We start from the raw sequence: 23,043 nt of genomic DNA on the forward strand, positions 1-23,043 counted from the left end.
GCTGTTCCCAGAGGCTTTCTTGCCTTTTTAGGTTATGAGGGTCTCTGCATGTTTAGGATAATATGATTGGCAGCTCCACTCCGGCCCCAATTAGCACCCTATAATTTATTAGCTTCTGCTTTCAGATTATGCGCTAACTTCACAAATATTTCAACCACGGAAACAGCAGCTATCAAGTGTCTCTTTCCTGATCCAGCTCTCTTGGACTGCAGTTAAATACAAGGAGGGAGCTGTGCAGGTCTGTCAAGAGCAAATAATCATTTGTGTCTGTGTATAACTGGGGCTGTTGCAGTTCTTTAAGACTCAGCTTCTGGAAAAAGCGGTTGTTCCACTGGATCAGGGATCAGAGGTTAGGGCTTGGTTCCTGTCACAGAGGAATGATGCAGGATTGAGACCAATGTGCTGGCTATTCCTGAAAAGGTCTGTGTTTGTCCAATTCTGTTTATTATGCAAAGACCAATTCCATGCAAATAACACTGGGAAGTTTGTGACCCTCCTAATGCTGTTTCTTTGCTCCTTGCTGCTGGAGTGTGGGGCCAGAGTGCTAAGTGCAGAACATAAGAGAGTGGGTGAGGCAGGAGAACAGAGACAGGATGAGATGCACAGTCAGGGCTGGGGCCAGAAGTCAAGGAGAGAAGAAGCTAAGAAGTTGGAGAAGTGTGATGAAGGAGGAAGGCGTCTTGTATCTGTACCCGGGCCAGATGGGGCAGAAGGAAATGTGCCATGCAGCAGGGAGATGGGGAGATGGAGCACACTCAATAATGTTCAGTGTGGTATTACATCTCCTAATGGGACAGCACTCCTGTCGGGTGTTCATCCTGTCTTTAACATCAATGAATAAGCAACTGACACATACCTAAACAAACACGCCAGTCCTCGGCCAGACTGTACTTTTGTGGGCTGCAGCTGAGCATGGCAAATGGAAGTGCATATGCATGAGAGTCAGTCCCAAGGGCATGCACACCTGCACGCAGCACCCCTGCACCCTGCACGGCACCCTTGCACTCCTGCATATCTGCACTCCTGCACAGGCTTGTCCAGCACCTTCCCTTTCTTTCGTAGGACTTGATACAGAGAGGGTAAAGGCAGGAGGATGGCACCTTGGTACCTTTCTGCTACAAATTGCACTCATAGGCTTGATGCACATTATTCACCAGTTATGCCTGGCTAAGGAGGCAGCAGAAGGTGCACTGCAAAGATAGTTCCTCTTTTATGATTAGAGATGGACATGAACAGTCCATACTGAGCCACTTGTCAATACAGTCAGTTTAGATAAGTGTTACCATACTGGGAACTAAATGAAGAATCTGATTACCAAAGCTATAGTCCCAAGCCTTTTCTTTTCTTTTTTCTTTCTTTTCTTTTCTTTTCTTTTCTTTTCTTTTCTTTTCTTTTCTTTTCTTTTCTTTTCTTTTCTTTTCTTTTCTTTTCTTTTCTTTTCCTTTCCTTTCCTTTCCTTTCCTTTCCTTTCCTTTCCTTTCCTTTCCTTTCCTTTCCTTTCCTTTCCTTTCCTTTCCTTTCCTTTCCTTTCCTTTCCTTTCCTTTCCTTTCCTTTCCTTTCCTTTCCTTTCCTTTCCTTTCCTTTCCTTTCCTTTCCTTTCCTTTCCTTTCCTTTCCTTCTTTGCTTTAGCTTTTCTTTGCCTTTTTTTTCTCTTTTTCTTTTTTCTTTTTCCCTTTTCTTCTTCTATTTTTCTGTTTCCATTTTTTCTTTTTCTTTTTTTCTTTTTGTTCTTTTTTTTTTTTTTTGTGATGTCTACTCACAATTCCCTATGCAAAATCACCTATCTTACAAAATCAATACCTCACTCCTCCTAATAATCATAAGCCTCTCTCCTTTCCCTGCTGCAACTGCTCCTCTGGGTGGCAGGCCCAGGAAGACAGCCAGGACACCACAATCCCCAATGGGAGCTGGCTCATCCTTCTGTAATCAAAAGGGCACGTTAATTACAACACTTGCCCAGAAAAAGACACACAGTGACTGCCAGTTAGAGAACACGGGTGCATTCAAAGCCACCAGCAGCATTTTCCTCCCTTCCAAGAAGGGACCAACCTTTAAGCCCTAGCTAGAGCTTGTCGTGAACCTAAATAGGACTTCAAAGGGAAAGCAAGAAGGATCAGCAGCTCCTGACCCAAGGAGGAGACAGGGCAGATACATTTCCCCAGAGGCGGGCAACACACGGGGGAGGTGCAAGGGATTATTCAGAGTCTCTTTCACCCTCTGTCTCCTCCCCTCCTCCTCCTCTGCTGGGGGCTTCTATGGTAAAAACACTGGAAGAGGAGATGGGAAGTAAGAAACATCACCCTAAAACTCTACAACATTAAACTGTAAGTAGAGGGGCACATATATGTGTTTAAGAGTTTTATGCTGCATTCTTGCAACTGTGGCTATACCGAAGCAAAAACCTCTGAAATAAAGTGCAACCACAAATACACAAAGTCCTATCTCACTTCCATTCTTCCCTTGACAGATCCCTTTTAACCCTTCAAAGTGTTCATTAAAAGAGTATTCCTTCATGCTTTGCTAATTTTCAGTTATTTTCAGAAAGAGAAATAAGTGTCTGTGGTGAATTATGTCCAGAGCTTGTTTTGCAAACTCCTTGTAGAGAGGATACTCTTGCAACTGGGCAGCAGCAGACACTCTCATCATGCCCAGCACTGCCATACTCTGCAGCAGTTCCTGTCCCTCTGCCTCCTTCCCTGGATTCTGCATGAATAGGTTGGGATCTGTGTCTGTCTGTCCCAGATGGTCTAGTCTGTTTGTCAGGTGGGCAGCTACGGAGCACAAGCAGGTGCTAACCTCTGCATGACACTCAGAAAGGGCAGCAGGAGGATCTGCTCTTCAAGCTGCAGGGGTGGGAACTCACAGCCCTGTTCTTTCAGTGTGTGACAAGCGTGTGACATGTAATACACACGTAATGTATAAGAAGGGTTTCTTTTGTATTTCCAGATTTGCTGCAAGCATTCCTGATTAAGGAAGTAACAATCTATGATGCAAAGAGGAATAAAACAGACTTCCAAAATGGCACAGAAGTCATTTACACTGTTACTGCATTAGGAGCTGTGGCTCCAGCCCTGCAGACTCATGTCCAAACCTTAAAGGTAGGTGCTGTGAGCAGTCCTCCAGGAGTCAGAATGAGCAAAACTGCAAGGATTAGCCAAAACAGGACACGTGTGCTTTCAGACTGCAGTCCACCCAGAGTAGGAGCATTTTTAAAAAGTTGTTTGCACATCTGACGCCTTGAGGCACGATCTTGGCTTTGGTGTTTGGGTGCTTTCATGCTACAATAGTAAAAAAGAGCAGCCACAGAACAAATGTCAAAACCGATATTAATGTATTCATTGCACAAATTTTCATGCTTGAATATGGTCAGGGTCAAAATGTATTGTAAATACCAATGTAGTAAATGACTGGTTTATGCTTACATGAGTATTGCCAAATGTATTGGGCTGCATTGCTCAGCCCTCCTCATTTAGAATTGCAGAGGAGAGAGGGGCAAAGGAAAGAAAAAAGAAACAATTATGGTGAAGCACAACCAATGATAGAGTCAGATTTATCTTTTTGTAAAAAAAAACCCTTTAAAAACAGCCTGAAAAAACACTCAGGTAAATGCTCATAGAATGATCCTGTTAACTTCAAGTCTCTGCAGCAATAAAGTTAAACACCATTTTTAGTTACTTTTCTCCTGCAAAGTCCTGATGCTTTCTTCCTTGATAGACACTTCAGAATATTTTTGCTTTAACCAGTAATATAATTTCTGGGGTCCTTCCCTTACCCTTTGCAGCTTTTCTGGACTCTGGCTATTTGGAAGGTGAGGACAAAATGCTCAGCGGTATGTCTGGCTGAGGAAATCACAACAAGTCCCCTCCTGCTATTTGCTGAGCACTGGCCAGGGATGCTCTGCACACATTCTTCCTTGTCAGCTTCTCACAGTGTGTACTCACACTGCTTTATCATACTCTTTCTATTAGACTTCCTAATCTTTTCCAGAAATTTAGTTATCCTCAAGCTGAGACCTAGGAGAGGCAAGTTTGGGTTATTCATAACTCCACTTCTGACACATAGCGAACATTATGTCAGCTTATGTGAGAGTGTTGGAAGGAAAAAACTCTCATCACAGCATAAAAGTCCATTTTTTACTGCTTTTCCTAGTGTCAGAGGGGTAGTGTTAGGACTCTCCTCTTCTATGCTTTGAACTTTGTCAGCCTCCTAAGACATTACATTGAGGGAAAAAACCAGAAAAAACACAACACAGTAGTGTTCAAATCAGATGTTTTGCCTGTAAAAAAGTCAGCTTTTAAGTATAGGGTAATCTCTATTTCTGCCCTGTTTCATTAATTATTCATCACTCGATAATAACATTTTAATTTACCAGTGCAATAGCAACGCTAAATGCTATAGTCCCCTCTTCTAGCAGCTTCATGGAAAAATATCTGCTACTATGGAGAGCCCCTTACAGATCTTACAGATACACCACACACTAAAATGTAGCACTGCAATAGTCTCGCACTTTTTGTATTTTGTATTTATCGCTGTATATTTTACTCACTAAGAAAATATTTTCAACTGTTAGGATTTCTATTTATCTTTAACACAAAATAATAAAATAACTCACTTCATCCATGTGAGAGATCCTTTTTCTTTTTCATCCTGAAGTTTCCAGTTTGCCTCATTTCTCTTATTTAGCTTAATTCTACATAAAAGTACACAGGGTGAAAGAAGGAGATACCTTTAATATAGCTTTCCTACTGTTAAATAGCTATCTTATTCCCTCTTTTAAAAAAACCAAAACAACTACTAAAGTGACAAAATGACAGCAACAAGTGGACAAAGAGAAGTGTTAGAAGCAACTTGGACCTATTGTCCATCACATGCTTTTCATTCTGGTATTCCCTTTAAAGGTTGTTGGATTGAAGATGAGCGTTCTTCTCCAGACTCCATTCTCCCCCTGCTTTAAGGGGGTTTTACTTTCACCAGAAAATGTTTATTGTAAAAAAAAACCAAAAACAGAACACAAAAAACCCCCCAAAAACAAAAACAAAAAAACCAAACACCACCCTGCTCCCCCAACCAAACAACTGTTATACATCCAATGCAAATGTTGTGCCAAACTCTAAGAAGTGCCACCTTGGTTTTCATCTTTCTGGGATTTGAGCAGTTGTGAGCAGAACAGCTGCATATCTATAAGCCCAGGGCAGGTGGCCCCAGTCAGACACTTGCCACTCACAACCACAAAGCTGAAAAATCTGACCAGTTCCTTGACAGTCTGAAAATGTTTGTGAATTCCAGTTTCTTCTCCTTTTACTTTTCTATAAAGGAAAGTAAAAATCCAGTTCAAAGCTGCTAAGTAGCTTTCCCATGTTTGCACTCAAGAAATAACTTTTGCTGCCATAAAAAAATATTCACACCACTAAAAAAGAACCCCCACAATTTTCTCTGTTCCTTGTATGAAGGCCAGTCGTTTTGCATCACCATCCATGATGTCACTTGACTCTTTTAGAGTAGTCTGAATTCAGGTCTCAGTGTGGGGTCTGCTTAAATGGAAGTTCAATGTCTTTGGCTCTCCTCTTGCATCAGAAGGATTTTCCTTTGTGAAACAAATCTAAAATATCGCCCTTGCAATGCCAGGTCCTTTTAAATCCCGTTGTCTTTACCAGAACTGCGGGGCCACGGTGGGCTTGGAAAAGGGCAGGGGGGAATCTGAGAGTCTTTGAGTCAGCACATCAGCTCAGAAGGGATCCACCACAGAAGGAGTAACGGCGAGCTGCAAACCAAGATCAGAAGCTGTTACAAACTGACCCGATTTCAGCTCTGAATGCCACCATGCCTAACAGGCAGAGAGCTACAGGGGATAGCCAGGGGAAGAAGAGTGAAGGACAGCTCTAAAACCAGTACAGATCCTTGCTTTTATCCTGAGTCTGCAAACCTGAGAATGGAGAGAAGAAAAAAAAAGGGAAGAAGAAAAATAGGTACAGGCGTTTAAGGACAAAGGAAAACAAAATGCATTTCTGCCAGCTGAGATCAGTCTAAAGCACGGGGTCTCTAGAGCCCCAGAAGGCTATGAAGCAAGGAGAAGAGCCCAAGCCAGACTGGAGCCTGGCACACATCCCTCCTGCTGTAAATGAGGACACTGAAAGGATCCGTTGGGGCTGTGATAACAAAACCAGCATGGAGCAAGCTTTCCTTGCCTTCACAACCACTGATTCAGGATCTGCCACTGCTAATTGCCTGTATCCCTGATTTTATCACTGCTACAGTCACACAGCCTTGGTTCCAGACACCCCACCAGGCACTACCGGGGGAATGCCATTGCCCTTTTTGCTCAGCAAATGCAATTGGGCTTTCATTTGAAACACTTGAGGGAAAAAGTAAATAAGGAGAGGAGATAGTTCATGAACCTGTGTGGGGTCTAAAAATGACCTGCTCTGCTGTGGCTGCCCACACTACTGCCCTCAGTGCAGCACGTGAAGGGGGCCAAGCAGTGACCTTTAGGGCTGCTTCATCCTGCTCCCAGCTCTTGCTGCTCAATGCAGAAACAGGACCAGGGCCCAGACAAGAGTACCTCAAAGCAACTGTACCCTCAGGGTATGTTTGATGGCATCAGAAATTCAAATGATGTTTTGGGGATGTGATATGTTGGCCTGTCCCATCCTCCCTCTCCCCATCCTCTCGTCTGGCCTGAGAACCCCAAGAAGAACACTCAGGACAGAGCTCAGGTGTTGTATATGGGGCCTCCACCCCCAATTTATTCTCCCACAGCAGCATCCCAGCCCCCCCCAGGGTGGTCCTTCCCTACTTCTATGGATGGTGTGGAGTCAGGGAGCAGGGATGCAGCTGACTCAGGGAACTTGTAGGCACCAAGGGCAGCTTGTTACCTGTGTCAACATTGAGGCTGATGCTCTGTGCCATGTCTCCTGCTGCATTGGGGAAAGGGCCCGGTGTCGTCCAGGCTGCAGCAGCGCCCGCTTCGCTCTTGCCCAGTTCACAGGGGGGACTGACTGGAGTGGACACTGAGGCGGGGGTGAGGCGGTGGGGGCGGACGGAGGCAGTGGGCACCAGAAGGGAGCCGTAGCGGGGGTCAAAGTGGGGGCCGTAGACCTCGTGCATGGTGGCAGGGCGAGGGTAGGCAGTGCTCTGTGTCCCAATGTAGGGGTGGTGGTGGTGGTGGTGGTGGTGGTGGTGGGCATGGTGCCAGGGCTCAGGGCCACCCTGGTGCAGGTGGCCATGCAGGGAGGCGGGTGCGTAGGGGTCGGTGGTGGCGGCGAAGGGCAGCTCGCTGTGGGCAGCAGCTGCCAGGGGGCTGCTCAGGCTGGCTGGGACTGAGGAGGGCTGGTACGTGCTGTTCCAGAAGGACGGTGGGAAGATGCGCTGGCTCATTGGGAAGGAGCCATCTGGGTGAAAGAAGTGGAAGAGGAAGTCAGCAATGAGCACACCCAGCAAGCCTTGATCACCTTTCCCTAGGCCTCTGTCCCTCCCTGATCCAACTAAACCAAACCTTGCATTCCCTTTATTCTCTGAAAAGCTACCAAACACAAGAACTTGCTGCAAACAAACACAGATTCCTCTCCAGCTTAACATCCAACACACCTAGGCTATGGCTTATCCCTGAAGCTGCAACTATTTGCTCCAGGTTTCTCTTAGTATGTAGGTGGGCAAAAGGCTGTTATCTAAGGTGAGGGAAACATCACTTCCATAGTGGAAACTGAGTGAGAGCTATTATACGCCACTGAAATTTTCAGGGTTGGACTTTTCTTGTTTGTTTTTGTAATAATCTCCTTGTATAAACGTTTATGTCCAACACCTCCAGGAAAGCAGCTGCTGCCTCAGTGCAGTTTCAAAGTGGTCAGGAACAGTGAGAGTTGACTAAAGGCCAGCTTGAATTTCCTTAATTTTCTGGGGGCAATTGTCCACCTATTACACCAGACTTATGTCTGTTTCTTAGGTATATAGTCAACATGTTTGAGAAGCACTCTGTAGACCTTTGGAGATATTTGGAAGGCAGGGCAAAGGACAAGGACCCTACATTTTCTTAGCCCAGTAAGCAACACGCAAGATGGACTGGTGATTATTAATAGTATAGGTAGATGTTGTGCATGATTAATTGAGAGTGTACATGGTTCCCAAAAGAAATAAATAAAACCATGCTCCTGATACACGTTTGCCAGGGAGTATGTCAGCTCTGAGCCCTGGCATTACTCAGTAGAAGGGGAAGAGGTTGATGATGAGCAAAAACACTCTTTTCCTGCCATCAGTTGAATATGTTTCACACAGGAATTATTTAAACTATTTCATTCTTAGACATTACTGACAGTAATTCATACAGAGGCTGGGAAACCAGCCTTGGGTGAGCAGGTGGCCCTGTGAGGGAGAGTTACCAAAACTGCCCACAAAGAAATGCCAGCCCTAACTCTCTGGTGGAGAGAGGATGGGGAAGGTTATTCCCTTCTGCCCTGGGTACCTCTAGGCCTGTCTAGAGTGAATCAGCTGTGCATAAGCCCTGGCCTTAACCTTAACGGCATATGGCCACAGCCATAGGCAGGTCTAGAAGCCTTCATTTTCAGAAATTTAGGGATCTTCCTCCAGCAGCAATCAGAGTGGTGATACATGCAGGGCAAAATATGGGGACAAACACAGTTAGTTTTTCAGAGGTGGGAAGATGATGAGATGGTTCCCACATTTGCTTTTTGCTTTGTTCCCATCATTATGACCACACTGAACTGAAAGCTAGCATCAACAGGGCATCCCCTGTACAGTCACTTCATAACTGTTTTGGCTGTAGCCCCTTCCAGGTAAAGCACCTGCAGTGTAAAGAAAGTTCATTTCCCCATTCCACCTCCCAGGCTGCTTCCCCCTGGTCCACTGCGGTCCGGCATGAACTGAAGGGCTTTATTCTTTTTTTCCCTTAAAGGGGCCAAGCAGCTGACAGCTCTCGGCCCGGGACATTGGCTCCCAGGGGCTGCCCGCCGAGCACCAGCCGCCGAGGGGAGGAAGGAGGGAGACGGGATGTCGAGGTCCGAGGTGCCTGCCCGGAGGGGGACCCCGCCACCCCCCGCGCTCCCCCCGCGCTCCCCCCGCCGCGCTGGGTGCTCACCCCGCCAGGAGCCGGCGCTCCGAGTCCCCTTCGAGCTGCCGAGGGAGAAGCTGCTGGGCTGGCTGAGCGCCCGGCTGAAGTGCTCGTCCACCACGGCGCTGATGTCCCCCTGGAAGTAGGTGAAGAGGACACAGCGGGAGCTGATGTACTCGGCCTCGGGGGGTCGCTCCTTCTCGGGGCTGCAGTCCTCCTCCTTGATGCTGGCCGCGGGGTGGCTGGAGAAGGAGCTGCTGGCGCTGGCGCTGCTGCCGCTCTCCGGGGCTTCTTGCATTTTGGAGTAAAAGGCGAGTTTCTACGAGGAAGGAAAGAAAACAGAGCCGGTCACGCAGCGCATCAAGGTGCGCTGCTCCCCACTGTGCCAGCGGACATGCAGCGCTGAGCCCTCTCCCGTGATCTTTCCGAGAGGATGCAAAAGTCTAACCCTCGGCTGCCCGCTGTTCCCCCAGCACACACCGCAACCCCACACACCCCCACATCGCCCTCCGTAAGTGCAATTCTGCACCGCCCCTGGGAGGCAGCGAAGAGGCTGCAAACAGGGCAGGTGGCCCGAAACCCAGAGTTGCCGGCCGGGATGGAGAAAGAACCGCCGGGCGGGACAGGCGCGGCCAGGTGGGGATCACACGCCCTGATCCTCCGCACCAAGCCCGGCATAAGAAAGCGCTTTGCACATGGCTCCGGAGCGGACGGCGGCCGCCAAGGGGCTGCAATGCGGGGGGAAAGGCTCCGGGCACGGTCAGACGGCGGCCAGGCACACACGGAGCAGCGACTGCAGTGGGGGGAAGGCAAGAGCCGCTCGGTCCCCGGCTCGCAAAATCTGCTGCGAAGAGCGTCCCGTAACTCACAGCGGCGAGGAGAAGGAAAGGGGAAAAAAAAAAAAGACTCAAACACATTTCAGAGCAAAGCACATAATTTCCCTGGCCAGCAGGAAGCTCTAGGTATTTCCTACAAAATTATTCTGTTTTTACTGGATTTCGATGAGTGGGAAAACAGCGGGCGTTGAAAAGTTTGGTGGATGTTTCCCATCTTTATCTGCGTTAGCATGCCTGCAGGTGCTGGGAGTTTCTTAGCAATAAGCGCTGAGACGTGGAGCCCGGGCTTGGATTATACGGGCAGAGCCTTGAAGCGGCCGGCGAGGGAACCACCGAGGGGATGGGGCAAAGCCTTGGGCCAAGACGTACGATATATATCATAATGTCACTCCTTCGCGACGACCGCCTTTCCACTTGGCTCCCAGTTCGGCCATTGAGGTAATGATCATCCCCCTTAATAATGTCATAAACCGTGTGCCGGGGGGGGTTAGGGGGTGATTGGAGAGAAGGCAAGGTGGGGGAAGATATCATCTGCTATTTGTAACGGGAATTGGGTCCCGCTGCCGGGCAATGGAGGCGGCACAGGGTCCCCCCACGCCGGGGGCTGCAGGGAGCGGGGTCGCTGACCCCGGCCCGACTCTGCATGGTAGGGGCTCTCACCCACCTCGAGCCTGGGGCGCTACTTCCTCTATCCAGCCCCTTTTTCGTTACGCTGGTGGACAAAGGAATTAATTTCTGGAAGTAGTAAGGGCGAGGGAAAAGCTGGAAACGCAGAGGGGTAAAAGGAAAGAGGTGTGCAACAGGTGCAGCCCAGGGAAACGAGCCCTGACCCACGAGGGACGGTGCGGGTCCTGAAGCGAGCAGATCCCCGCGCACGACGGGCTGTGCCTGCCCGAAACATTCCCGCGGCCGGCAGGATCCTGTTACTGAAAACCGGGGATGAGTTGATACCCCCGCCCGCGCGGGCGGAGCCGCACGCAGCGCGGCGGCGAAACGTGGCTCCAGCCCACGGAGCACCCGCAGGTCTCGCAGGCGACGGCGCCACCGGGAACCCCGAGGGGCTGGGAGACGGGCCAGGGTCCTGCCACCGAGCGCGCCCCGGGAGCGGGGAGCATCCCTCAAACCCTGTCCCCTTTCGCTGCCGGGGCTTTTCCCGTCATCGACAAACCGCGGAGACTCTGCAGCCGCCCGGCACTGTCGCCTCCTCCACTTCCAGAGCGTAACTCCGGAGCACCCCTCCGATGCGGCTATAAAATCTCTGCACGAAGTGGCTCCCGCGGCGGCGACCGGGATGCCGGCGCGCAGGGGTGAGCAATACCCCGGGTAGCCCAGCCTCGCAGCTACCGACGGGCTAAACACACCGCGGACATCGCTGCCCCGAGCCGCCGCGCTCGGATGGAGCCGGTCCCGGCAAAGGAAACAGACAAACAAATATTGGAAAAAAACAAACCAACCCCCTAAAAATCCCTCTGAGGGTTAAAATCGCGCCCAAGTTCCCAAGGCATCCCGTAATCCGTCGGTTGCCGCCAGTGTACGTACCCTGTGGAGCCCTGCTCCAAGGTGGGATGCGATTCTGCTCCGATCACCATCTCAGGCTCCCAGACCTCCCCCCCCCCGCCGCCCCCCTTTCCCCTCCCCTTCTCCTTTTCCCTTTTTCCTTTTGGTGAGGCCCCAGACGGCCATCCTCCAGATGACACCCCTCCCACCCTCTGCCTCTTCACCGCTGCCCCCCACACTTACCTGGTGATAGGGGCTGTAGGCTGCTGCGAAGTAGGGCTGGGGAGGACCGTAGACTTGGTACATAACATCCAAACAGCTCATGGCTGGCCGCGGCCGAGAAGTATTTTTTTCGTCATCAACTCGTGTTCTGCAAAGTGGACAATGCTTCGCGGGAGGGAGGTTCCCGGGGGTTAAGAGGCACCACGCACTGGTGGGAGGAGTGAGGGGGGATGAGGCCGCAGTGGGCTGAGCTGGCACCCCCTCCCTGCCCTCTCTCCCTGCCTCCCGCCCTTTCTACAGCGTGGCTCCCTCCCGCAAATGCGCTGGGGCCGGAGGGGCTCCGCGGCGGCCGGGGGAATTTCAGCCCCGTGCCTGGCGGGTGGCAAAGGCGGGGGAAGCCAGGGAGATCCCCCCGCAGCCGGGACTGCCCGGGAGCTGCGGGGCGGGAGGCGGGGGGAGGGCTCCGGCACAAGATGCCCTCCCCGGCCACGCAGGGACCTAGCGACGGCTGCGGGGTGCGAGGGAGATGTGGGGCGGCGGGAGGTGAGGGCTCACCCATCTCCCGCTGCGTTTCATTTAATTTCATTTATTTAATTTCTTTTCACGTGCCTCTTGTGCCAGGTGCTGCCCCGCGCCCCCCGGAGAGGATGCCTCCGTCGTTCCTCCTGCCTCGTCGGGCCCCGCTCTTGGCCGGGGAGAAGTGGAGCTCCGGGAAAGGCAGGGGTCGGGATAACACCCTCCAAATCCCACCAAGTCCGGCGTCCGCCGGAAAATGCCACCGCCAAAGTCACAGGAGTTGGGAGGTCTGATGAATCCAAGGAGGAAAATCCAGTTGCTCCCGTGGAGGAATCTTCCCAGAAACTTTTGAATCATTTCAAATCCTGGGAACCGCGATGCTTTTGCATTAATAGAAGTTAAAACAACGCCGATGGCAAAGTCACGTCAAAAGAACAAATTATCGTGAAGGTAAACTTGATTTCCTCCTCGGCTTTCTGCCGAGTGTGACATGCAAAGTTGTAAATAGGTGAATGTATCTTCACTGCTCATTTTGACGGAGTTGCATAGGAACTAGATTACTTTCTAACAGAGATCTAAGTTCTCATTTCAATACCAACTCTCTGAAACGTTCATCTTCGTGGTAAGGGTCACAACTACAGTGAAAAGAGACCCGGGTTTGTTTCTTTTTTCTTTAAGAATCTGTAATAAAGCAGAAAAAAATATCGAACATATGATAGAAAGAATATTACTTGGTTTTCAAATGCTGATTGCTTACAAGAGTATGGGGAAAAATCTGAAAAGAATGAACACTTTGAATTTTGAAGACCTGGAAATATTTGAAATAATTTTAGCAGAAAATCCTCAGAACTAAAACTAAGTATTGACTCTATTTTGTTTTCCCCAAAATGTAATTTTCATATTGCAAGTGCTAGAAATTGTTCTAAATACGTGCCCTTCACCAAAATGATGTTTCAGTGCCCAATGAGCATGTTTCAATATTTTCTGCATCATGTACGAGATTTAAAATTCATATTTAAACAAACTTTTTTCTCCCTATTTTAGTTTGGTAAATTCATTTTTCATATTGCAATGCAGCCTGGAATGCCGTGGCTGAGGGTTCTGCCTCAGCACCACTCTTTCCCCCATCAGCAAATTTTTTGTTGGTGGCCAAGAAGAAGAAAACAAGTTGAAGACCTGTAGGTATTAGGCCTTAAAATAAGAAATGTATCTTATACTCTATAATTTTATTTCTCCTGAGTAGTAAGCAAATAGTCACGACACAGGAAGGACTCACTCTGTGGCTGGTGTCCAAATTAAGGCAGTCAGCTAAAGAACACCCCTCCGCTCCTCACAGTGAGAGACTAACACATCTTACCTGGGACAATGAGATCTTACTTCTCCTCTGTGTCCCTGCTTGTGAGAGGTAGGGAGCTTTCCCAGCCCACACAGATCTGTGCCTATTTTAAAGGTAGTAGTATGCTGGGCGAGGTACCAAAACCAACCCATTTCTCGGAGACTGAGTCCAATGGACACATACTCCAAAGACAGAGCACACCTTGTACAAGCCCTTCACCAACGACTCTATGTAATAGCAAAGGTAGGACCTGACAATTGCCAAGGCTGAACACTTACTTCTTGTGTAGAAAAACCCAGAGAGTAACAGCAACATGTGAGATCGGGTGTTGCATTGAGGCAATTGGTCTAGCTTGTGCTCCCTGGAGAATTTCTCATTGAGGGCTGAATTTAGGGATTTTACCTCACATTCAAGTATGTGTTAGAGGAATCGGGGCTAATGTGGCTTGGTATGAATTCTGTTTCTTTTATAGACAGTTATTTGACAGTAAAACTGTCCAGTGTAAGACACAAGTAAACTTTAGTGTCTTAATGCAGAGCAATACAGACATTCATGTGAAAGTGCTGACATTGTTTTGCCTCCTCTGTGCACCCTGTGAAATCAGTCCTGGTATAGGAAATTATCCTGGAAACCAAGGGTCAGAAACTATATTCACTAATGATCTCACTGCATATTTGCAATTATATAAAAATAGTTTTCCTTGGTTCTAACTACAGAATTTTAGGCGGATTGAGTGACATAAAGAACTACAAAGCCTTGGAAAGAAACAGCTGAGTTACCTCAGAGAGAAAATTATGACAACAATAAAGGAAAGCACAGCTTTAGGAAGGACATGGGTTGAGAATTGGCTGTGTACCATTAAAACACTGTCATGGGCCTACTCCTATGGCCATACACTGGTAAATGCTTCACAGAAGTAATATGAAAAGAAAATCTTGGTTTTAGGAATACAGAATGATGGGCTCTGATAAACAGTAAGATGTAGAAAATTACAACTTGCCTCAGAAAACATTCCTATAAAGCAAGTCAGTGTGCCTTTTGCAATCGGATATGTCTGTCACGTATTGGCCTCATAAGCCACCAGCGTGCCTGTATCAAATGTGGATAGAGCCTTCCCAAATCTTCGTTAGCGAAGCCTAGCCATGATGGTTATCATCTAACTAATCTGGAACTTTTCACAAAAGAAGAATTGTGTATTACTGTGAATGGCTCACCTGACAAGCAAACAGATCATCAAACAAAACATCAACATTCAGAAAGACTAGAACAAAAAAGTCATGGAAACGTGATAGGACTGACCACATTTGTTGTTCACCTTCCCTGGAAATCCTACATCCAGTGCTAGTCTGCCAGCCCTCAGTATGCAAACGTTTGAGCATCAAACATCACATTCAATGAAAAGATTAAGTATTTAACATCAACATCCAGAATGGACCTTTCTGTTTTTTCAGTCTTACCACATATATAATTCTTGCTGTTCATAACATGCTATTTTAGAAGCTCAGGGAGACTTTTACTGTTTCCAGAAAGGCATGCTTTCTCAATTAGAAGATATTACGAGATGGATGGACAATCCCACTTCCTTGCTGCAGCCCTTTGCCAGTCTGCTTAGCAGGCTTCAGTGTTTCTCACTTTTAGCTTGAGTTGGGCTGGCTTCAGCTTCAAGCTGCTGGTTCAAATAATACCTTACTTCACTTATCTAAACAGTCCTTTCATATGTAATATTTTCTGTTATGAAAATTATTTTATTCCATATAATAATATAATTTTTTCCCTGCCAAAATAGATGAAGTTCCTTAACTTTCTACAGCAATTCTTCACATAGTTTGTGTACTTTTTTCATTTGCAACCTGTGTAATTTTTCAACATTGTTTTAAAAATATTGACACAAGAACTTGATATTATGTAGCATTTCTCTTGCTGAAGGCACACACAAAGTAAAATACCTTCTTAGCAGCTGATGCTTATAGCTGTTGTGGGTTTTTTTGCCACAACACGGTTTTAAAGATCTGTCATGCTGATGTGCTCTCCCACTGTGATCACCAGAGTATTTTCAGTTTTCCTTCTAAAAGTATGCAAAAAACATGGACTACTTGGTGATACGGAACTGATGGTTGTGGGAAGTTTCGGGCATTTCTTCTAGTTCTTACATAGCTGACTGAGATTGCAAGTAACTAGGCTAAAAGCTGTAGTGGTCTCATGTGAGCCTATGGCATCTGCTCATGACACCTTGTAGAGTCATACTTTACAGAACCTTTTCCATCACCTGACTTTCTTGGTCCTAGAAGTGCAACTCTTCAAACAGCTCCATTTATGTGCTGTTTCTTCTTGAGAATGCCAAGAGAGCTAGCAATGGGCTCAAGTATTTCTGAATGTCCCATTTCCCACTTTACTCACCAGTCTTCATGCTACTCTGCTACCTGCTAAATTTGTTACTGTGATATTATATCAACTTTCAAATTACTGATGAACATCTTGCATTAATTAGTTCACAAACTAACTAATATGACTGTTCCTATACTGTGTTCTCATACTATACCCATATGGGCAGTATTCATATTCCTAAATACTAAAGATTTTTTGTTGACTCATTTCTTGCAATTTTTTTCCATTTCCTGTGTGCATAACTTGTATTGTGCAGTACCTCCTCTATGAGATGATAAAATTGGTTTTAATAGTCTTCCTATTCCTGCTCTCTACTTTACTCTCCAATGTTTCAAACTGCCTGTAGGACTCAACACATAGTTAACTTTCAGTCAAATGCAATACTTATGGGTTTACATGGGTCAAATTTGGCTAAATGAATTAAGAGATAATGCTGTTCCTCTTTCTTATTTTGTCAGTCTTTGTGCTCCATATCCCTAAAAGCTTTTTGTTTCTTGGGGGGCTTGGCAACTGTTACCATGGTGTTCTCAGGGATGTTTTTGAGGTACACCTCTGGGTCTGTATTGATACAGAAGACTCTAGGCTCAAGAGCTGTTGGCTTGGTAGTTTCCATGGGCACTGAATTAACTGACATTAACGATAAAAACCAGTATTAAAAATATAGTAAAAAATAAAGTAAAATTTGGGGGACACATATCACTAACTTCATTGTCTCCTTCACTGTCCTGAAGAACACTGTTTTTCAGCCTTAGAGACCTTGTAGAGTTAGTTTAAATCTTTCTTTTAAGGGTGTGATTTTCTTTTTCTCTTTTCCTTTTTTTTCCCCCTGTGGCTCAAAGAATTCACTGTTAGCTGCTAATTAATCACACGTACGGATACTATTTGGTGTGCATTTGTACACGTGACCGCATGCCTACTCCAGTGACATGCTCTGCAGCAGCTGGAATGTACGTGGTGATTTTTACTCCATGATGTATTTACAGGGGAGTTGCTGCCCAGCTCAGGGTGCAGCATCTGGCGTGTGTCACTCACCCGTCCTGCTCAACCCTGATGGGCCAGAGGCATCACCTGTCTCTCCTCTACTGATTGCGGCAGATGAAGAGATCATTATGCAGGGCTGGAAGAGACATCTAGATCTGTCATGAGGGAATATATTCACACATGTTCACATGCGTGAGAACACACTGTATGCATTGAATTTAGGGCTTGATTTTGCAATATGAAAACTCATGGAAGTTTTTTTCCAGAATTGGCATAGGAACAGTCTCAGTTTTGCCAACAGAGGCAGAGGTAGCAGTTTTTCTGATGCAGGTATTGCGGCACATTCAGATCTGAGCTGCATGACTATGCACCTCTTTCCCCCACTCAGCACTGAGCCACCAGAAGGTGAACCTGGCTTTTTCTGAGGTGCATTCACAAAGATACTCTACAGATATTGTTTTTATTTGTATACAATATATACAATACATATTTTCTCTGTGCTCAGGGCACAAAGGTAATTTCAGAGAAAATGTTTCTTAACAATCACCACCATGCACAAAATAGGGGTTTTTTTATGTTTTGTTTTACTTTTTTTATTGTTATGATGCAAAAGTAGAAACAGACTGTGTCTACTCTCTGTTGAAGTTTCTTAAGCACCAACCTTATTAATACAGGCACTAAACTCGATGTAATTGTGATATAAATCCTCTGCAATGTCAAGTCGCAGTGATCTTGATTGCCCAGTCATACCTTTGCATATTTTTTTGGGAAAAAAAATGGTTGCTTTATATGAAGGCTTTAATTCCCACAAATGTTTTAAATTTAGAAGTATCTTTCTTTCCACTTTTGTAGATAATACTTCAGACAGAGGGAGGTAGGTGGCAGAGGAAGACTGCAGCTTGAGAGTGTAAGTGGCTCGAGGCAAGGAAACAAGAAGATGATCAGGTTTTCAGCGCAGTACAGACAGGCAAGGTATAGGTTTTTTTGTCTGTACAGATTTTAGTATAATACTGACAATATGAAGCTGGGATGAGGAAAAGAAAGACTTCTATGATTAAGTCTTCCTCAAGTGGAAACTTTAATTGCTCAGAGTGGGCAATATTATATCATAGTGGGAGGAATTCACTGGTTCACTTCTGTTTTATTCAGTGTGTATTTGGCTAAACCTTGAGATAATGTTATTAGAAAATGGTGACAGAGTATATTTTAAGTAACAAAACTGAAAAACAAAGTAAAAAGAAAATTCATAGCAAAATACTGGAAGTAGAGCCATGCTACAGGGAACTGCGCTCTCATTGTATGGAATTGCCCCAGATAATGTAGTTCCTGGGTTAAGTGTGAATAGGTGTGAATTCAGGGCTGAAAATATATCCTGACTTTCTGAAACTGAACAGAGCCCACATTCAATTTTTTTTTAATTGCTGTACTTAATAGAGAACTTAGTCTTTATGGCTGCAAAAGCCAACTCCACCTTTATAAATGAGGTTGCAAAAACAAACAAGAAAGAGAGAGGAAGATGGTAACAAAAGAATGAAGGAAGGTGCTGACACTATAGGTATGCACTGTGTGAAGTAGAAGGGGACAAAAGAAAATGTCACTTGATTTTCATAATAATACCTATGTTTTGTAGCTCAGTCCACCAGAAACCAGTGCATACATAGTCATATTGTAGCCTGGATGGAAACTCTTATTTAGTTTCATATAAGTATCTGTATAGATTTACCTCTTTTAATATGGAAAGATAAGAAATTAGTATCCAGATGAATTATTTGTAATAAATAACAGTGCTCCAAACTCTATTGAGAACACATGTAATCTGTACCCCATTCCCTTGCTTGTACACAAAATTATTCGAATGAGGACAAATTAAATTAAATCCCATGCAATAAGCACACCCTCTGAGGCAAATCATTACGTGCGTACCAGCGATCATGTGCTGGAGTCTTTACACATGATGGTTGTACTTTTTAAAGAAGAATCTCTTCTCATGCTGAGGTGGGCATTACCCTGAGCTGCAAAGAGTTTTACATGTACATATGAATCAGTCAGTGAGTTTGCACAGGAGGGAAGAGGCATGAATTTAGGGAAAGTAAGTAATTTTCATACCTCTGGTGTGATGCTCTCTTCTTTAAAGAAGGCATGAGTGCATTAAAGATCTTCTGGTCTACTGAGTTAAATTGATGGAGATACCATCCTAACATATCAAGTTTTTGAAATGAAGGTACAGTTTTTATATTAAGGTAACAGAATGCAATTTGTAATTCAGAAAGATAACCAAATTGAGGAAAAATTCAAAAACTGCCTTTAAGTTTTTGTTGAGGTTCTGGACATAGCTGGTAAGAGCCAAGAACATCAGGTGGCACATACTTGCTACTTCACAAGAAATGAATAGACAGGACTTTGTTTAGGCTCAGAATTTGGCAAACATTTTGAATAACATTTTTCAGAAATTGATTTTTAACTCACAGACAGTTCACTGGTCACATGGGAGGATAGTTTACTATAGAGAACAGTATGAAAGCTGAAGAGCTGGCCAAATGCAGAATGTGATGGGAAAGCAGCTCAAAGGTATGTCTGTGTCCCTGTCTGTTGACATAATACAACTGCTGCATTAAATAAACTGGCATTAATTTTTGTTATATTATTGCTGGTCACAGGGACAATTTTACCAGTCTGTGTGTTTCTTGTCCTGATTTGCTCCTTTACTTCCAATCTGAAAATAGAGTGGGACCTGGCTTTATTGTTTTGCTGTGCAAGGATGCTGCTGCCTCTGGGAGCCCTTGTCCACCTTCCTGGATCAGGCTGGTATTTGCTTGACAGGCAGCTGAAGCAGGAGCTAAGGGTGATTTCCAGGGAAATCAGAAACAGGCAAGAAAAAGGTGTTGGAGGAACCTTGCCATCAGCTCCATGCTCCAGAGGAAGAGCAGGATACTCAGGAACCCCTTACAGCTCTTTTCTCTCTCATATACTCTTTGTTTTGTCCCATCCTCCTGCATACCCAGAGACAGGAGCTTGTCTTTCAAAGTGCCTTTCCAGCCAGCACATGCCAAACCGTATTTTAGTCTCTCACCTTCCAGCACCAAGAAAACTCCGCAGTCCTCACATTTGCGCAGCACGGGACACTGCTCCTGCCTCTGCCCATGTGGAGCACAGCTTGCTGCCATGCTCCAGGGGAAACCACACACAGATTAATGGGTGTTGTGCTCTTTCCCAGGTAAGCTAGTTCTCACGGCAGTGAACAGCTTTTACTATTCAGCAAAACACACCAGGTGCCACACTCCACTGACCTGCAAGGGCTGTTGCACTGTTTGAAGCCAGTATTGGAAAAGATGTCTTTTAACCTCTTCATTCCTTCTTTCTGTGTTCTCTTTTGCCCTGCAACTGCCTCATGTTCTCTCTTGCCTTCTCTTATTTGAGAAAAGCCAGATGATTCGCACTCCATGAATTGTATCAGTGTTAATCTGCTAGATTGGTTATGCTGCCTCGCAGCTTTTGGGTAGGTGAGACAAAGCTGGCACAAGGTAAAATGAACATTCCAAAGGGTATTCCAGACATCCTGACACTGCATGTTTTTATCCAAGTAGTTATATATGCTTTAGCTAGACCATGTTTTCTTCTGCTTCTCAGAGACCACATGCTGAAGTAGTGATTTCACACATATATGAAACACTAAGCAGAAAAAATTACCATCATCAACTTAGTAAAAAGGTAATTATCTCTTTATCAACACATTTGTTTCTTCAACTGTGTTCCCCGTACTCACCATTTGTCCTAAAATGTAAGTCGGTTACAAGTTAATTTCACAACACAAAGAGTCAATTCTTTTGCTCTTCAGAAAGAATAAAAAATATTTAAAATATGTATGAAAACATGCACAAAATATATAATGTCTTACACACTGAAGAGCTCCAAATTTTTTGGAAATTGAAGTTCATGTGTCTGCTGGACTATTCCAACCAAGATTTATCCATTTACTACCTCCCTCCCTCCCTCCCTATGTACTAGCCTATTATACAAATTTCTCACAATTATCAAATACCTAAGAAGAGACAATTTGAGAGGGATAGCATGGAAAGGGAAGGTTGAGCAACTAATATATAGAAGCCAAACCTTCAGATCTAAGATGGGGGAACTTCTAAAGCAAGGGCTGGACAGAGCATTTTGGCTTATGGGGGCTAGGTAGCCTAAAAGCTAATATGCATCAGTTTCATGGGCAAGATTCACCTCCAGCCTCTTTAGGAACTCATAATATTTCCAGATTGCTGTTGTCTTTTGTAGAAACAATCGATTCAAACCTAAAACATTAATTTCCCACAGTTAATATTTTTCTCTCACTTTTTTTGTTTTTATAATTTATTATCAAGGAGGACTGGAAATCTACCTGTATTGGGAATATTAACATCTTTAAAAATCCCTAGCACAGCCTAATTACAATAAGGACTACAGCTGATCACCATTTAGTTCTATTGTATTTGATAGTTTTGCTGTAGTTGCTTTCTAGTGATGATCCTTCTGTGATAAGGGGGAACTTTTGCCTTATGCCTCCCTTCCCTGCCAGAGTCCTCCTTTCCATCCTTTTTGCTGGAGCCAGCTGAAGCCTCTGAAGACCCTCTAGTTCCTTCAGTTTTGTGGTGAGACCTCACTGTGCATGTGTCTTCAGCAGCAGTCCTGCCCTTCTGTGGGCCCAGTTTGGACTTCCTAGGAAGTTGCACCCTCATCTCAGCCCTGCATAAGCAGCATTCTTAGTGTGCATGGCCAGCTGGCTGTTATAACCTTCTTTCACACCATGCTATGTAAAACTACACAGGGCAGGTCTTGTTGATGTGTGAAAAATGCTTCTAACAGCCTGCTCCCATGTGCACTGAGGTTTCCAGCTTCACGGTCTTGCTGACCCACAGTGAGCAACAGTACCAAAACCAAGGAAATGGTTTGCTATAGGCAGGGAAGGTAAAAGAAAATGAGTGCAGGAGTAGGTTTGGTTTTCAGAAGAATAGAAGTTTCCAGAAGCACATTGATTGAGGATTGGCACTGTGGACCAACAGCAAGTGCAGTAAGAATGAGCCTGCAGAAAAAATTGTTATATACATAGCTTTTTAAAAAGACTGCTTTATTGATTAACTTAGATGTATTGACTACTTCCCACTTATCAGCTTGCATATAAATACATGTACTTTTAGCTTTTCTGGGTAAATGGGGCTTGAGACTGCTCAGAACAGTACACCACTGGTGTACTAGTCATCTGGGATGTAATGCCAGATGTGACATGCTGTCACAAATGGACAGTTTATTGTGAAGGAGACAGTAAAAGTGGTTAAAAGGTGTATGCATGTACATGTATACAAATATAGAATCATAGAATCAACTGGGTTGGAAAAGACCTCTGAGATCATCAAGTCCAACCCTTGATCTAACACCACGGTGGTTACTAGACCATGGTACTAAGGGACGGGTAGCCCATTCCAATGTCTGATTACTCTCTCTGTAAAAAATTTCTTCCTAATATCCAACCTATATACATGCACACACATACGTGCATATATACATTATGGATGGATGGATAGATAGATAGACAGACAGATTGACATACAAATATTATTTTTCCTTCTCTGGTAACCATAATGAAAGTCTGAAGATGAAGATAGTCAGAAACCAACAAATCGTTCACTAAAAACTGGGAAAGGGATGCTTTTCTTAAAAAATGGTAAAACCTAATATTCAGTTGAAGACCGCCTCAACATAAAGAGTGTGGCCAGGCCAGTAGATGATGCTTCTCTGAAACCAGAAGATGCCAGAAGCAGGTCTTTCTTTTTTCTCTTAGAAGTTTTGGAAAGAAGGCCTCTGCAAAAGAACACTTCCAGCTCCCCCAGATTGCAACTGCTCCTGCACCATCTACGACTGGCTTATAAATGATGATTAGAGACCTTGGCCAAACCCATGCAGAAAAAAACCCAAAGCATTACCTATGTTCATATGGCAGTGTTTGGTGGAAGCATGACAACTGCCCATACTTTGGAGGAAAGCTAGTCTCTGTCTGTTTTCTTCAAATTGAATCAAATGTCCATGCCATGAAAAGTGCTCTCCCAAAAATCCAATTTTTTTGTTATTACAAAATCCAAGGCAACTGGGCCTGGGAATATTTATATTTGTCCATGAATATTCTGGACTTTAAAATGTCACTAAATTGTCTTGATGAATTTTTGTTTCTTTT

General features: G+C 45.2%; 1 protein-coding gene and 1 long non-coding RNA gene across 6 annotated transcripts; one reads left to right on the forward strand and one right to left on the reverse strand.

The window, feature by feature from the left end:
* Positions 1 to 1,793: 1,793 nt before the first annotated feature.
* Positions 1,794 to 11,799, reverse strand: VGLL2 (vestigial like family member 2). Of its 5 annotated transcripts, none has more exons than XM_051792277.1 (4): positions 11,639 to 11,799; positions 9,090 to 9,381; positions 6,832 to 7,389; positions 1,794 to 5,941 (listed from the first exon to the last, which is right to left on the reverse strand). In XM_051792277.1, exons 1-4 carry the CDS (start codon positions 11,717 to 11,719, stop codon positions 5,841 to 5,843), a joined length of 1,032 nt encoding a protein of 343 aa, XP_051648237.1. In that variant the 5' UTR covers positions 11,720 to 11,799; the 3' UTR covers positions 1,794 to 5,840. The 5 variants fall into 5 exon arrangements, with proteins under 5 accessions (XP_051648237.1, XP_051648234.1, XP_051648233.1 ...); XM_051792274.1 differs by having other exon boundaries at positions 1,794 to 5,762; positions 6,874 to 7,389; positions 11,639 to 11,798; XM_051792273.1 differs by having other exon boundaries at positions 1,794 to 5,924; positions 6,874 to 7,389; positions 11,639 to 11,798.
* Positions 11,599 to 18,249, forward strand: LOC127473092 (uncharacterized). Its single transcript, XR_007905271.1, has 2 exons — positions 11,599 to 11,695; positions 12,239 to 18,249. It is a non-coding gene; the product is annotated as an uncharacterized LOC127473092 (long non-coding RNA).
* The last annotated feature ends 4,794 nt before the right edge of the window (positions 18,250 to 23,043 follow it).

This window comes from Manacus candei, unplaced genomic scaffold, assembly GCF_025592945.1.
Source record: "Manacus candei isolate 608988 ecotype Guabito, Panama unplaced genomic scaffold, ASM2559294v1 h1tg000034l, whole genome shotgun sequence".
NCBI lineage: Eukaryota > Metazoa > Chordata > Aves > Passeriformes > Pipridae > Manacus > Manacus candei.